General features: G+C 41.4%; 1 protein-coding gene across 7 annotated transcripts in view; it reads right to left on the bottom strand.

The window, feature by feature from the left end:
* LOC119651159 (glycine-rich RNA-binding protein 3, mitochondrial) overlaps positions 1-16,963 on the bottom strand; it is a 37,791-nt gene that overhangs the window by 11,480 nt on the left and 9,348 nt on the right. For 6 of the 7 annotated variants that reach the window (XM_038054571.1, XM_038054573.1, XM_038054572.1 and 3 more), the window contains 3 exons: positions 13,465-13,726; positions 3,443-3,514; positions 3,181-3,343 (listed from right to left, as the gene is read on the bottom strand). In XM_038054571.1, coding sequence (XP_037910499.1) covers positions 3,181-3,343; positions 3,443-3,514; positions 13,465-13,726 — 497 coding nt within the window. The remainder of the gene's footprint in view (positions 1-3,180; positions 3,344-3,442; positions 3,515-13,464; positions 13,727-16,963) is intronic. The other variant, XM_038054578.1, reaches the window with a different exon arrangement.

Here is a 16,963-nt window from a genome sequence, read left to right as displayed (position 1 = left end):
ATATACAATGATGTACTTAATCTTCCAGTTCCCAAGGAGTCTTCAGTGGTGGGTTACACCGACGACATAATGCAATTTGTGGTTACAAAGCATCTCTAGGATACTGAATTATACTCATGCGAAGCTATGGCTGGGCTAGGGAGCGCTGAACTACCACTTGCGGAGACATGAACGGAAGCGGCTCTTATCATCGAACACTGTAAGAGAGATTACAAAAGGGAATCATCATTGTCTCCAAGCGGGTCATCAAATGCATCAGGGGGATAATAATAGCTCAATTTTAAGTAGCACGTATAGTACATTTGTGCATAGCATCTTCCGCGAATATGATTCTGACAAGGATGATGCCGACCGTTTCGTGTCTCTGTTGGTGTTCATCAAGGAAGCGCCCTCTCACGACCCCTTTTTGTTCTTGTTGTGGATACCGTCACACGGAACATCCAATGTCCAGCGCCCTGCACACTGCTTTATGCAGATGATGTTTTCCTAGCATCTAATAGCAAAATTGATCCCGAGCAACTTGTCCAAAAATGGAATGATCGCCTCATGCAACACGGTCTCAGATTGAATCTGAATAAAACTGAATTTTTGACGACCGATCCCCATGAAACAGGTACAATCCCTGTCAGCGGCAGTGATCTGCCCAGCCCCAGAACAGCGATTTAAATACCTCGGGTCAACGCTATCAGCCGATGGAGAACTGCGTTATGAAATTGCTTCACACATTAACGCAACCTGGATGAAGTGACGTTCCACAACTAGTGTTCTTTGTAATCGACGTTTCAACGAACGTCTCAAATTTAAAATTTACCGCAATGTCGTCCGTCCTTTCGCTCTCTATGGTTCTGCGTGTTGGCCTACTATAAAAGACAATGAACGGCGTTTTGCGGTATGGAGACGAAGATGTTGCGTTGGACTAGTGGCGTGACACGTTTTAATCACATCCGAAATGAGGATCTCCGCGATCGATATGGGGTAGCACCGATCGTGGAACAAATCCGGGAGAGGCGTCTTCAATGGTATGGTCACGTAATTCGCGCTAATAAGAATTCACTTGCCAAGATTGGTCTGAACATCGAAGTCGGTGGTAAACGACCAAAAGACAGAGCGAAACAACGGTGGCTTGATACGCTGGATGGGGATTTGAAAGCCTCGAGATTGCATTCAGATCAGGCATTTGATAGGGCCAAATGGCAAAACCGATCACGACGAGCCGACCCTGCTTGTGAACGGGACAAAGGCTGAAGAAAAAGAAGAAGATAATGCCGATCTGTGCGGGGTTTACAAATCTCCCATCAGACACGTTCCTTCGTGCAGATACGGAAATACGGTTATGTCATGGGCGTGCACATGCACGCATCTGGATATGTACGTGCATTGCCATACTTGTGCACAGATCCGGTAGGTGGGAACAAAAGCGCCCAAGCATGGATAAAAATGACTATGAGAAAGATATCCAGAAATAAAATCGAACATAGAAGAGAAGAAGAGAGCTAAAGTTACGGTGCAGGGCTTCGAGAACTTCATGCCGGGCTCCCGGCTGTCAATATCCAACGACCGCAGTGCCACAGTAGTGAAGAAGCTTTTCATAGTTCCCCATCCTTATCGGCATAGGCCCCCGCGATTGAAGGTGCCACCCCCGGGATATGGACAGAAAAACTGAATCCTAATTACCTCGCAGCGGTCAATCGAGAGCTGCCTTTATTGCACTGGCTAAAAAAATCTTATGGCGCTGCGAATTTATCAGAGAACGCCGGAATATTCATCATAATATAAGAGCCAGGATAAGATGCATAAAGTTTGCGTACGGCAAGTTCCAGGATGAAAGAGGAGTGAAAACGCTGAGTGAAAAATTAGGCCAGGTAACACAAGTTGAACAAATGAACAGAGCAGCAAACCTCTAAGAAGAAAAGGACGACTGAAACTATCGGCGAAATCCATGTAGCAGTTATTCCGGAGAGAGAGAATGGATCCCACAAGCATTTGGAAACTTGGCGAAAAGTGACACCAGAGAGATGCAAGGAGGATAAGACCGGAGGTTTTTACAATTTACAAACGAGACGAAGGGTCATGCGCTGGCATTTTCAGAAGAGCGAAGGCAGATCCAAAACTCAAAAATTTTGAAGAGAATGCTACTCGCATTGGACGATTCCAGAAAGAAGACTTTATGTTGGAGCTCGAGAAATTCAAGGATATAACCGCGGACAAATTTTTGAGATAAATTGTAAAGTCCTTAGAGCGGGAAGCGAACATAAGGGCTAGCAGGCCGGAGATCCCTACACTCTGCAACGATATAGACAAGAGTTAAAATCGTAGATAAGGTTCATATAAATGAACCTCATCCACTGCCAGACCTCTTCTCATAAACCAGAGGAAGATATCGATGTGGCTACAGTCAATGAGTCATATCGAAATCACCGTGGTGTCATTTGGGTCAAGAATCAAAAGGGTCAAGCAGCACTATGGGGTTAAGGAGAACAAGCTTTTCAAGAAATAATGGAGCACTCAGAGAAAAGTTTCATTAGAACGAAGATGAAAATGTTGAGCGCTCTGGTTATGGATGTGAAAGGACGTTGGCCGATAATTACAGCAGGTGATTTTAATGCGTCGGCGATCCGAACAACGAGTGTGAAAGAACTCTCACAAAATGTCGGGTATGTTCCCAGGGTGGGCGACGGAAACTTTCTAGCGGGACACTTTTTTGCGGCGATCGATCCTGACATATCCTTGATGGTGGGGCCACAGAAAAAGTCGCCAGATCAACCAACGGGGAAGCAAAAAGAACTGCTTCAAATAGTTTCGGGAATAGGGGCGCTACGAGCGGTGTGCAGAGAAGTAAGGAGACCTAGTTAGAGTGAGCTAACTCCACCTTGTAATATATGTTAAAAAGGAAATCCTTAACGTTTTTTAAGTCCGTGAACTCAATAACTGAATACAGAGAACATACACATTAACTAGCAATTGGAAAACTTTCCTACGAGTTTCCTTCTCTTTCTATTTTCCTGCTTTGTCGACAAGTTTAGCGCAACAGTAAATACAGTCTGGCAAAAGACATACTAGCCTATACCTTGCAGAAGATCGAAAAGTGACGAAATATTAGATCAAAATTTAACCATGAAAAAAACTATTTTAAAGAAATATTTGAAAACGCATGCTTTGCTGGAGTTAGTATATACTTACAGGGTCTTCTGGATACACTGATGCGGTTTGATGAATTCCCTGAGGTCCATATGATGCACTCGAAGCTGCATAATTTGCTCCTGGATTAGAAGCAGCAAATTGAGCTTGTTGTTGTAGTTTATCGAAGAATTTTTGCTGCTGTCGTAAATGATCCTGATACAAACTGAACATGAAAGTAGAAAATTAGAAAAAAAGCGTCAATCTAATGGGAACATTCCACCTAGATTCTAGCTAAGGGTTACAAACTTTCTATACTAATTACTTGTCGTTATTTGTAAGGCTAGTGGAAGCATAAACACTTGCACCTGGAGTCGCGCGAATCATAGAAACACCACTAGAGAAAAAATATTTTTATTAGATAGCTTAGTCTAAATTGAAAGAAGGAATTAAGCGGGACAGTTGAATATACAAAATATATCCGCTTCTTTGCGATTATGAATGCGCGGATATACTTCAAAAGCGTTTGGTGTCTATGAAAGTGTTTAAAGTTTATTTTCCATAATGAGCTAGACTTATTCGTGCATAAATATTTATGTTCCATGCCCTACTAATGGTTAATAAAATCACGATACTAAAATTTCATCTAGTTCTTACTACTTTTACTTAGAAGTCAATATCATTCCAAATTCTTCTCGACTCATAAGGTTAGCTACTTTCAATCAAGATATCAATGCTGCTCTAAATATGTATATCAAAAATATAATATAATGCCCATGGCTTTGCGGCATGGGTAACATTTCGTTCGCTTTGTCTGTTGACAAGCTGACGAGGAAGTTCATTTGCTAATATGCAGCAGTTTTTCCTTTCACGTTTTACCACCCCTTTGCTTCTCATTACGCTCCCTTCAATCTCTTATTTCCCATCCCAATGTTAAGTTCACGTAAAATCAAAACACCGAAAAGTGATTTCAGTCACCATGACAACTTGGCTCTGCAGCTATAACAGTGTACTTTGACTTAAATTAGCGCTGAATTCTTTTCCTTCAACTTCTGACTTCCACTAACTTTCTCCGATTCTGTTTCTACACTGACATCGAAAAACAATTTTCGCTGTCAAAAATTGTTTTTCGATGTCATGGCCAACGTGATTCGCAATTGGGTGCGAGACGCAAGGTGCTCGCTCCGCCACAATACTCAACCCCCAGCTGAAACCAAAAGAGTTTTCAGAGACGAACCAGATGCACGGCCCCTCAACTCAGCTGTCAGTCAAAATGGATGTATCGCGCGCCTCTCCTCGTGGCTGCGCTTTGTTCGCGGAAAAGGGGCTTTAGCCGAGCCAAGGAGCCTCTTTTGACCGTGCCCCCAACGTTAAGGCTATATAATGGTGTGAGCATCGCTCGAGGACTTCACAGGGGCCCTCGAAAGATACCTGCACTGGCTACCGAGCGGCGTCCGTCCTAATAATGCCCGGGCACGTCAGTAGACGCAACAGACCGGTAGCTTTGAGTTCCGGCCTGATGTCGAGAACTGGGTCGCTGGGGATTCTCAGGTTCTCCTCGTATACCAGCTCCCCGGGACCTGCAGCAAATTCTTCGCAATTGGCTATCCGAAGGCCAAATTGAACAATTGGCAGGACCTGCGACCAATAGGGGTCGTCTTGAATCATTATAACGCCCTTTGCCACCTTTCAAGAGCCAATTGCACTGCAGGTGGTACGCGGTTGTCTGGTGGCGTATAAACGCGAGGAGTTCGCTCACCTCTGAGAAAAGGCACGATACAAACTGCATTCCCTGTCAGTGCTTATAATTGCCGGCACACCAAAGCGTGGGATCTATTTTCGACAGGGGGCCTCAGCACAAGATTATGCAGCAATATGTTTCAGAGGTATCGCCTCGGGGTACCGTGTTAACATATCGATGACTGTGAGGCAATATCTGAAACCGTGCGATCCCCGCAAAGCGCCAATTAAATCGGGGTGGATTGGGTGGAAACGTTTAATAAACCGAGGGGACACGCCTACCTCTTTCCTCGCTTATTTTGTAATTTTGCGCTTCTGGTAATGCTCGGTGTGGCCCATGAATTAATGTCCTTGTTCATTGACGGCCAGAAATACTTTATGGTGACTAACTGATTCGTTGTCCAAATGCCGTGAACGACGTAAAATACTTCCTTTGCAAATCGGCCGAAATATTTGGCCTTGGTACCTTGTCTGAAGTTTTGCATCTGATGGTGACGTGGACCTCTGACACACGTGACAAAGCATGAGCAACTACGTATCCTTCCCAGACAGGTGTTGAATATCGGAAATGGACTAGCTGATAAAGCTCAAGTGCCAAAGTTAGGGGATGCTTTTTCGGGCTTTTGTTTCAAAGCAAAAGTGAGTGGCTTATGGTCCGTGAACACTGTGAATTAAATACAGGCAGGCCTTCAAGGGAATAGCTCACGATCATAATTACTGCAGTCCGTTGAGCGAGATTGTGCTGTCGGGAAAAGAACGGCTGCCAGATTTGATTTACTTTTTGATGAAGAGCACCACCTACGGCAATGTCTGAGACATCAAAGAATACGGCTGCACCTTACTGAGAGAATGCCAGAAGTGTAGCATCCACCAGCGGTTGCTCGGTAGTCTCATAAGCCTGCACAGCCTCTGAGGACCTCAGAATCAGGCGTGAGTCTTTGATCTTCGGTCAAGACAAATGGGTGTTAAGAGTCGATTGATGGTGGGCGGTCTTGTGCAAGGAAGGACGGTACAAATTCTTGAACAGATTTTGGAAGAGGGAAGCTCATAATCGCTTGTGCTTTGACTGAGTCCGGTTGGATGCCTTCAGGGATAATCAGATGGCCAAGGAATCTCACCTACAATTGCAGCAATTTGCATTTCTCAATGTTAAATAATAGACCGGCCTCAAGGAGACGTTCAAAAATGCACTCAAGTTGCTCTAAATGCTCGGACTGAGAGGAAGCCGTGACCAGAATAACATCCAAATATACGAAACAGAAGTGAAGGTTTCGCAGCACCGAAGGGATGAATCTCTGAGAGGTTTGTGCCGCGTTGCACAACCCAAAAGTCATCCTAGTGAACTCGGAGAGTCCGAAAGCTATGCAGATTACCATTTTTGGAATGTCTTCACGAGCTGCAAAAATTCGGTGGTATGGCTTGGCTAAGTGCAAAGTCGGGAAAATACGGAAGTTTGCGATAGAGTGCAAAAAATCGTGGATGAGTGGGATGGTTTATCGGTCTGGAATCGTCTGAGTAATTAGGTGTCTACAGTCTCCACCTATTCGCCATTGGCTTTAGGGGCCATGTGAAATGGAGAAGACCAACAACTGTTTGAAGGTCTACAAGTATCCTGCTTAAAAAGTTCGTTGATTTTTTTTCGCGCACTTGATAGGTTTTGCAGTGATATTATGCGCACTTTAGAATGAATCGGGGAGTGTCAGTGTTGATATCGTGCTGCACATCATACTTAACGGGCCCAGAGAGACTACGCTCGGTAGTGAAGTTGCGATATTTTTGAAGAAGTGTGCGAATACGTATGTCGGCAACGTCTTCAAGAACGATAAAAGGAGTACTGAGCGACAAGGATGAGATTCTTCCTGATGACGTGAGGAAAGTTGTGGGATCAATAAGGGACCTGTTATGTACTATAAATCCACCGACAATCCATAGTGGCACAGGAAATCCAATAATGAAGCGCCAAGGAAACGCTCATAAAAGTCTTAGACGCAAGTCTACCTGCCTATAGTCAAACGTGTGAATCAACAAAAAATGCTGCGAGTTTCAAAGATTGCGGTGTTAAATTATGATATCGAGATACGGGAAAAACTGGGACTTCAGAGCCTGTATCGACCAGGTAGTTGCGCCGGCTCAAGAGATCGGAAATTATGAAGCGACGTGTTGCTACATTTCGAGTAGCAGTCGCCAGAACTCCCGGCAAGTCTATCTTTTTGCTGAGAAATTGCAGGGATGGTTCATTTCGCAGTATTTTTGGAGAACCAACTTGGCCTACTACTCGAACTCCCATTTCGGAGGTGGATCTAGTCCTACTTCCTGAACACAAAGCATCGACGGCCTCTGCCAATTCAGAAATAGTAACTGTCAATACTGTCCCCATCTGCTGCAGCTGAGCCAGCTGGTTTGATGTGTTGTGAGATACCTCCAGCTGCACATGGACCTCATGAATTTTGTCAAATCCAATCATCCCAGGATGGCCTGTATGCTCTCCGGGAGCTTCTGCAGCCACAGAGAATGTAGCAGTTTGGTTCCGACTTTGTGGCCAGTCCACTTGTTCATTTCACGCAGCAGTTGGTAAATTCGCGGTTGAAATCTTATTATTGACGGAGGGGATGTCAAATATCAGGCACATTAGACGCGATTGAACACCAGGCGTCTAAAGCAAAGTCTTTAACCATAGATATCGCCGCTTCCCCTATGTACAGTAGCCATCCCTCAACTCTTGCAGAAGCCTTCCCCCCAGTGGCTCAAAAACAGAACAAGGTTTTGAAGCCGGAACCTACTTCTGAAATAAAAACGAAAAGTCGGTTTTCCCTTTGCGATAATATGCAACGGTTTTCGAAGCTGAAGTATATGCAATCCTTGGGGTGAGTGATTGAAGAGCAGGCTCATCGCAATCTGCAGCAGTAGCCAGGCCGCACTGAGAGGGTTGAGTAGTTCTTTGATCACCTCGAAAATCGTTCAGGAATGAAAAAATCGATTGAACTCTATTTCTAGATTCAATACAGTGGAACCACTCTGGGTGGAGAGAAATGAAATCTCAAACGCTTCGGCAAAAGAGGGTTCAGTCTCCCCTATGTCTGAGCTGGTCTGAACGCTGCTGTCAAAAACTGGGCACAAGCTTCCCATAATGGCAGCTGGCAGAACCTAAATGCTGCTAAACACGCCAAACTTTCCCTGTGAGAACCAAACTAACCTACTGTAAAGTTTGTCCTCTCGAAAAGCAGGAAAAAGGGGTATTGGGGGCACTCTGACTGGCCTTATGTTCAGAATAAGAATTGTACAAGATGATACGTGCCCCTCCTGTAATGAGAAAGCGGTATCCAGAGGCTTTTTCTATGTAGCAGGGAAGTCGAGTACAATTTCATTCTTCTATGGTGAATTTAGGGGATCTTCGAGTAAATTTCTAAAATATGTCCGTACGTAATTATTAACTTTATCTGAACAGATATCGGAATGCGATGTATTTTGATCCCTAGATTTCGTATAGATGCACCAGTGTGAATTTCTTAAGATTTTTTGGTTAGATAGGTTTTGAGAACGAGATCTGTTACACTTTTCGGTCCATATATTTCAGTCCTAGCTCTACCATGTTTTACACAATGCCCTTTCGTTTGATATCCCACATGATCATATTCTGTGGAAAAAAATTACCCTCCTTTCCCCTATATGTAAAGGGTTTCGCAGCCCTCATTCGTTTCTGAATAAATCGGGTGTGACAGACAGGCAGAGGGATAGACAGACATTGAATCTATTCTAATGATTTGTTTCACGAAAAATCCTTCAAAATTGAAGTGTTATATTGCCATGGAAAATATTCGGTCCACGTTATTGTAGCTCACCATTAGATGGCGCTACGCCGGTTCAACTCCACACGCTCACTCGATCGCTATGAAAATCAGTATATATATGTTTGGTTTTTAATGAAAAATATTTTAGTGCTGACTACAGCACTGCAACCTGCCCCTAGACGGCCCTATAATGAATCAACTTATACGAATTTCAACCTATCGTCATGACAAATAATGACTAATTGGCGAGACATTTAATTCTGGAAATTATTCAAAATGTCACCCAGAAAATGGAACGTTGGAGGATCAACCAAACATGCACAATCCGAAGAACGACACTTGAGGCTGGAAATAGAACGAAACAGATCCCCTACTTCAAGAGCTGCTGAAACACTATAAAAGTGAGATTCACTATTTGACAACACGCGAGTATGAGCTTCCACTTCAAGGGCCGCCGAAGTAACTCAGCAGCATTGTGTACCCAGTACAAATCTAGGAGCAAAAGCGTCTACTTTCAGAGCTGCAATTCACTTGCAGCACCCAGCATTCTATTACAATGAACAAAATGCATCGGAATTTTCTCATTCCAACATTTCGGATATGCAATGGATGCTTTCAAATAGCATTGTTTGAAGCGCCGAATATTTTAAAATATGCTAATCTCACAACTACATTCAAAGTAAAAAGATAATTGAACACAGGTGATTTTACGTGAGTACTCGCCATATTGGTTCAACCCCACGGTTCTCTTCGAACACGGATTAATTTGGAGACCACAATCAAAGCTCCGCTGTATGTGTGTCGGTTTAGGTTTATACTGAATGCAGCGTTCATACCAAGGGATGCGAGGCCTATCTAAAGCCTCGACCGCAACTAAGAGATACGGCACCCGTATTGTGTAACATCACGCTTCAGCCAACCACAAACAACCGAGCCGAGAAAATGGAACATATGCCCTCGGGGTACTACCCCGGTTAACATGGTATGTATCAGATAACCTCTGGTGAGGCTTCGTAGTCAAAGCCACGTCAGATGGATCCCAAAAAGTCTAGTTTGAAGCGTCGATTTAATCTTAATATTTTGCTAAGAGAATAAGTCTTGGTACAGAGAAGTTCATCAAGGCTTTCTTAAAAAAAAACAATAGAATCCCGTTTAGATCTTCCTAAAATATACAAATGTTCAAAATTATACAGGCATTTGCGCCTCATCTACTTCGATTCGCCTCCAAACTTAGTCAAAAGTTCCCAGAACGTAAATAAATCAAGAGGACTATATACAGGAAGAGCAAATCCAGCAGCAAAGAGGCTCGGAATTTCATTGTATACCTTTCGGGTAGGGACGAGGTAGGTAAGTGAGCATAAGCTCTATTAACACGATCCCGCAACTACCGTATCCAGCGCGGAGCGTGTTCAGCATAATAGACGAAAGTAGTAGAATATAGCAGCTAGTGTGCCCAATACCTAATATGTCAGACACAAAGAATTGTTCCATATATTTACTATGAGAATGTATTTCGCTCTTGCATCAATGATTTCATCAATGCAAACTAATGACAAGATGGATAGCGGAAGCTCGGCACTTCAGGTATGAAAAAATATCTGGGTACACCATGGTTACAATTATACATAGTTTGTAGTGTATGTACGTTGAATATACCCGATATTAAATTCGATGTGGTACTGACATTTTATCTAGTGGGGAGTAGTAATTGTGAAGTGTGTGAGTGAAAGGACAATTATGAGCTATTATAACTTTGTTAATAATAGTTGGATTTCCAATAAACTTTCCAGTGACTCTCTACTAAAGTGTATTTACTCACGGATTTTGGATGAACTTAGGGGAGGGTGATTCACAGTAAAATATATAATCTAAACATCTAATCTAAAATATAATAATCTACTTTTATTAACTTTATTTGAGCAGATATCGTAAAGGGGGAGTATTTTGAGCCCTACATACCAAGCGCACGGATTAATTACCATGATTTCTTTCAAGTTTGTCGTTTAGGCAGTTTCTGAAAATGGGTCCTTCAAGTAAAGGACCCTTTCGGACCCCCTTCATACATTGTGAAAAAAAGTTGCTATCATCTTTTAGGTATATGGGGACCCTCTCTTAAGTTCAACGTGCAACAATGTAGTTCACCACATGTGTAACGGTTCTGAATTCGCAGTTTCTCATCAAATTTCGTGTCAATTGATTCAGTCAGACAGACAGAAACACGGATTGATTACCAGACAGTGAATCGATTTTGATAAGGTTTTGTTGAAAACAAAACCTTAAACAATGCATGCAAAATTGGTATCGGCGAATGCAACTACTAGTCGTTCTGCATGAGATTGTATTCATTCGTTAATTTATCCAAGCTGATGATAAATTTACAACTAAAAAAGGAACAAATTTGGTATAATATTAAATCTTTGCGAAACGAAATTATAGATCAAATGTAAACTCGCATTGCACTCACACACATTGTACTGTATTTGCCAAAATTATGCATGAATTTTTGAAAGATACATTTTGGCATGCAGCGTTTTCACTTGAAGTTAACGGCATAATAATAATCGTTGGCGCAACAATCCATGTTGGATCAGGGCCTTGAAGTGTGTTAGAGCACTTCATTCAAGACCGCAACGGTACACTACAGTAGACTGTAGGAGGCAATGTGGTCAGCATTGCGCTCGTTAAGTTAACGGCATACTAAATGAAATTGACAATGTTCCAAATCAAATTAACGGCTTTCTACACCAAATTCACGTTTTTTCAAATCGATTTCACGATTTTCCAAATGAAATTTACTTTCCTCCAAATCAATCTAAGGATTTTCCAAATAAAATTAATATTTTTTTAAATTAAATTTACAGCATCAAATTATTAAATAATCTAAAAGAAAACTATGTGTGAAAAGTGGGAATATACATTCATACATAGTTTGTTTTTATAGATTGTTATGATCCTGTAAAAAATGTCAATTTCATTTGGAAAATTGTTAAATCGACTTGGAAAAAAGTTAATTTCAATTAAAAAATCGTGAAATTGATTTGGAAAGGCGTGAATTTTATGTTGAAAGCCCTTAAGTTAATTTAGAAAATTTTTAATTTTATCTGGAATGTCGGCAGCCAGAAGTGGAAATGCTATTGATTGGCCTCCGACGAAGCAATTCCCTGCAAAAACTCATGCGCATGTCTATGCTTCTTCGTTTCCAATGGAATAGCTTTTCAATTTCCTTACTGGGCACCTTTCAGCACGGGAATGTCCTTCGTAAGAATTCTGACCTGTGCTGCATCTGTTCCGGTCCAGAACGCCTGCTGCTGGATTGTATGAATACTCTCATAGTAAATGTATGGAAAAATTCTTTTGTATCTGACACGCCTTGATAATAATGAAACTGAAACACAGTCTGAAAGAAAGTATAATAGGCAACAAAATATACATATGCTATTAGATATCATCATAAAACTGTCAGCTGGACAAACCCGTATTAGTGAAGCTGTTCTGACTACAACTCTCCAACGGAATCGTTGAACAATGCCAATCCTCTTTCAATGGTTGTATTGATACTTAGTTAAATACTTAGTATTAGATAGTATTTTAGCTATCCGTGTTTAAAGGATGTTTCGAAAATTATCAAGGTTAAATAACTACTAGTGATTTTTATTTTCCTCACAGCGGGTACAGATACCTTACCTACCTATCCCACTTTTCGTTTCACTTGTGTACAAATAGTGATTGATTTTATAAGAGTGTCTCCTTACTTTGCGCTGGTAGTTGCCCAAACCTAATCTGGTTCAATTATGCCAAGTGAAATATTTTTTTTCTATTACTGTGTTAGATATAGACATTAACTCCTAAGAAAACCATACCATTGTCTTTTCACCTTTGTTCCGTCCAATATGTGAACTCTTTCTGATTCCTGAACAGCCCAAATTCTCATAAATATGATAAAATTCCCCCATGAAAGTGTCCGGATTGCCGAGTGGTTAGAGCACAAGGCTGTCGTACGGAAGGTCGCGGTTTAAATCTCGCTGGCGGCAGTGGGATTTGTATGGTGATTTGACGTCGGATACCAGTCGACTCAGCTGTGAATGAGTACCTTCTCTGAATTCCTCTTTTTTGGCCGCATATTAAAATCCCGGCACGAATATCATATCTTATCGTAGTTATTTCAATTTTTCGACTATACCTAAATAACTCTACTCTATCAATTCTGCACTTTATTACTGCTGTATTTTGAACAATAATCGGACAGTTATTCAGTACTTGAGAGAATTTCCCGACTAATGAAATGCAAAAACAAAAACCCTTAAAACAATATATACCCTAAGAAAAATTGTGGCGGATGATGGACATCTAGAGATTGATGCCGCGAAGGACTTTATAAAAATACAACTAAAGTAAATATTTAAAACTTTAGTATTCAAACACATGCGTAGTGTCCCAAATAATGTACATCCTATGAAAATGGAAAAAACAAAACAAAAGCAGAAACCAAACTGATCAAAACAAAAAAGCATTCCGGCAAACTGAGCAACCCAAAAAGGACTAAGGCATGTAAAGTATACATCATGGAAATATTTATATAAATCCCAATATTTACAAGTTCACAAAATATGCATTCGTTTTTGGTCAGCATATATATGTTCTTTCCCTCGTTCTTATGTATAAACAAACATTCCAGTTAGTTATTTTTTCATTCGAAATCTTTATTGTTAGTTAAACACAAAACAGTACACTGTACACAAATTCAATTTTATGAAATATCCAGATGATCATGCGAATATTGACCATAAATCCTGTCCCTTCTTATAATTCATATATTTACCTTGCGTAACTGTTCTGCAGATTACTGAGCTGTCCGGTAATAAAGCTTTCAAAATCAGAAGGGAAAGAGCCGCCGCCGAACGATCCTCTTGATAATACACCACCATATGGAACCCCTCCAGAAGAGCCTCCATAACCTCCACTCAATCCACCTGAGCTATATCCACCACCAAATCCACCGCTTACGCCGTTAGAATTGAATGTGCCATAATATGCACCACCGTCTGGCGTCTTTACTTGACGATAGTTGACTTCAGCCATAACTAAAAGGAAAGAAGGGAGTCAAAATAGAAAAAAAACGCAAACATCTAAAATACAAAGCATATATATATATGGGGAAAAGTAAAATAAAATACTGATTCACTAATTAGTATAATTTGATCTTGATCCGGTAAATTCACATAAATTCCCTTGACCAAAGCAAAATTTGAACCCCGGACACCAGAACGAGACGTTGGGCCTACTTAATCTCCATACCATCTTACTGAAAATTTTGATTAATAAGAACTAAACATTTTCACAATTTATTCCCAAATCCGAAATTTAATTTTAATATTGACAAATCATTCGCCATTTTCGATTTTTTGTTTTTGAAACAAATCGGAAAAGCTATTCTCGTCATCGTCGTTGATTTTGAGTCCGAGCATCTTCCTTTTTTCTTCGACCCACTTTATTGGTTGGTATTAAAGAGGCACATGCTACACTCAGGAAAATTCTCTCTTGGACTAAACGAAAAACAAGTGCAGCAAACTTTGGAACTCTGTAAAAATCTTCAAAAAAAAACCGTCTTCTATCAACCCCCTCCAACATTTCCCAAGAAGCCACTCCTACCGTGCTGCGTGTTGGGATTCTAGGGCGACCCACTAGTCGACCGTCTTCGGGTATTTAAAGTGACAAACTTGGGAGATCAAAACTTTGGAGGTAGGCATAGAGTCACCCACAAAGGAAGAGAAGTGACCATCAAGAGACGATCTGGGACGAGAGGGTCACCAGAATACTCACTTTTTTAACTCGAGCGAGAATCCCAACGATATAATCTGGACATTCTGGGCCTAAACTAAGTAAAATGCTCAAACTCCGAAGAGTATTCCTCTACTTCTTACGGTAATGTGCATTTTTATTTGAATTTTTCTAATCTGACTGAGAATATCGACCAGCAAAATGTCAGTTCTCAAGCGCAGGTCATCACCTACCTCCCGAAGTGGATCAATTGACTACTGTAAGTCAATAATCCTGTGGAGAAAGTTAATGATCGACTCTTCATCCACAAAAGCGTGCAGCTGGAAAGGTGGAAACGAAAGAGGAACGTATGGCATCCGGTGAAGTTTCTCCTCTTGCGGATGATATCGTCTTATGCGAGTATGGACTGTGCCTCGAAACAGAAGAGGAATCATCTCGACCATCAATGTAACTGCACTCCCCGCAAATCCTGGAACTTCGAGAGTGATCCTTATTCCAAAGAAGGGCGTCCATTTTGAGTGTGTTAATTGGAGGGGTATCTGCGTGCCCCCTCTCGTCGAAATGATGATAGCTAAAATAATCCTGGAACGCATTAAAAAACACCTCGAAAACTTGATCGACAGAGAGCAGGTTGATATCCACTCTAAATCGCCCTGCATTGACCACATCGACATCCTACGGATCATTTTGGAACAGTGCGCAGAGTTTAGATCTTCGCTTCACCTGCTTTTCATCGATTTCGAGAAAGCTTTCGACAGCTTGAACAGGCGTCCTCTGCACAGAAGGGAATTCCGGAGTAACTAATAGCACAAGAACATATGATGGCGCGGAATGTTAGTTGCATCGGGGTAAAATTTCAGAGAAACTCGAGTTCCAAAGCAAAGTCCGCTAGGGTTGCATCTTCATTGCACTCTCAATTTGTATATTTAGGCAACGGTTTCTCCCGACGGTTGCACCGAACTTGAAGTCGGTTGGCGCATTAACAACGCTAGATCCACTCTCGCTGTCTTATTTAAAATCTAGAAATGTAGTATCTTAACAACAAAATCAAGTTAAGACTATTCTGTCATGGTAATTCGCTGGCCTGGCACTATTTTTAACGAAAAATTTGGTCGGCGCTCAGACCTATCACCTGTAGCAATGTGATTAGGAGGTGGAAGTGGCACTAGATAGGTCACACCTTAAGGGAGCAACAAATGCATTGCTGACCATGCCTTGCAGTGGGGCCCGCGCTCCCAAGATGGACGTCGAGTGAGTCGTTCTAAGAGTGATTGGTAACCATGCCACCTTGATTAAAAAGTAGTAAGACATTTGAATTGAAATTTCCTGAGCATTAAGGATAGGGTAAGGGTGAGACTTTAACTGACATCTATGTCAAGTTTTGAGGTCATAGCGTCAGTGGTTAATGAAACAGGCGTGTTTTCAGTCAACAACAAAATAACATTCCTTGATTTTTACAAAGAGTGAGAAAATTTAAGGAGTTGGATGAAATTTTGTTTCAAATGATTAGAATTGATAATTTGTAATCTAGTTTGTCTCCGCGTGGGGTTCACGGCTCTCCAATTTGGTTTAACATTTTTAAAATTTAACCTTACCTCTGGTTATTAACTTCCATGATTATAAATGGTGTTTAGATAGCTAGATCGATTTCGCCAATTTTCTGGATCATAGGTTTGGTCTGACTTTATGGTCAAGCTATCGCTGTTTAGGTCAACTTTTGGTCGTTTCCCATCGACTTCGATGTTCAGACGAATCTTAGCTAATAAGCTAGATGCGAACGGCACTCCAGGATTTGAGATGTTGATGCGTCGATTGCAAATAATACCAGTTGTGGAATACCACTTAATCCAAATTGCACTGATATTTGAAGCAATTTCATCAAGCAGTTTACCTTTGGCTAGTAACATTGTTCCAAGGTACTTAAAATCCTCAGTTCTGGACAGGTCGCTGTCACTGACAGTGATACCCTTCTTCATTGAGGTCGGTCGTTTAAAATTCTATTTTGTTTAGATTCGGTCTTAGACTGTGCTGCGTGGGGCGATTATTGTACTTTTAAGCAAATTGCTGATGACCAGTTTTCTAGGAAAACATGCTTTTGCACAAAACAGCGTGTAGGGCGCTGGACATTGAATATCCCATGTGACAGTGTCCATGAGAAGAACCAAAAAGAGTGGCAAGAGGGCGCTTCCTTGATGAACACCAACATACATACGAAACAATTCACTTCAAACTTTCCTTTTCAGATCGATAGACGCAGCCATTAAACCGAACGCAAGAGTTCTTCTAATATTAGATGTTGCCATAATGCATACCATATGAGTTTTTTTGCTGTTCACACAAGCGTTTTCTTTAAATTCAAGAAAGTAATGTAAAGAGCCATGGCGTTTCTTCATGAGCAATCACGCAGCTTGTATTGCGTCGAAGGTTTCACAATTTTTGACGAACCCGGTTTGCATGTACCAACCCGCTTTTGTATGTATGGAAATCCTTCTCCCTTAAACTCATCATAAACTGGTTCATTTTGATTTTGTACAAAGCAC

This window comes from Hermetia illucens, chromosome 3, assembly GCF_905115235.1.
Source record: "Hermetia illucens chromosome 3, iHerIll2.2.curated.20191125, whole genome shotgun sequence".
Lineage (NCBI taxonomy): Eukaryota > Metazoa > Arthropoda > Insecta > Diptera > Stratiomyidae > Hermetia > Hermetia illucens.
This window is presented reverse-complemented; position numbering and strand designations above follow the sequence as displayed.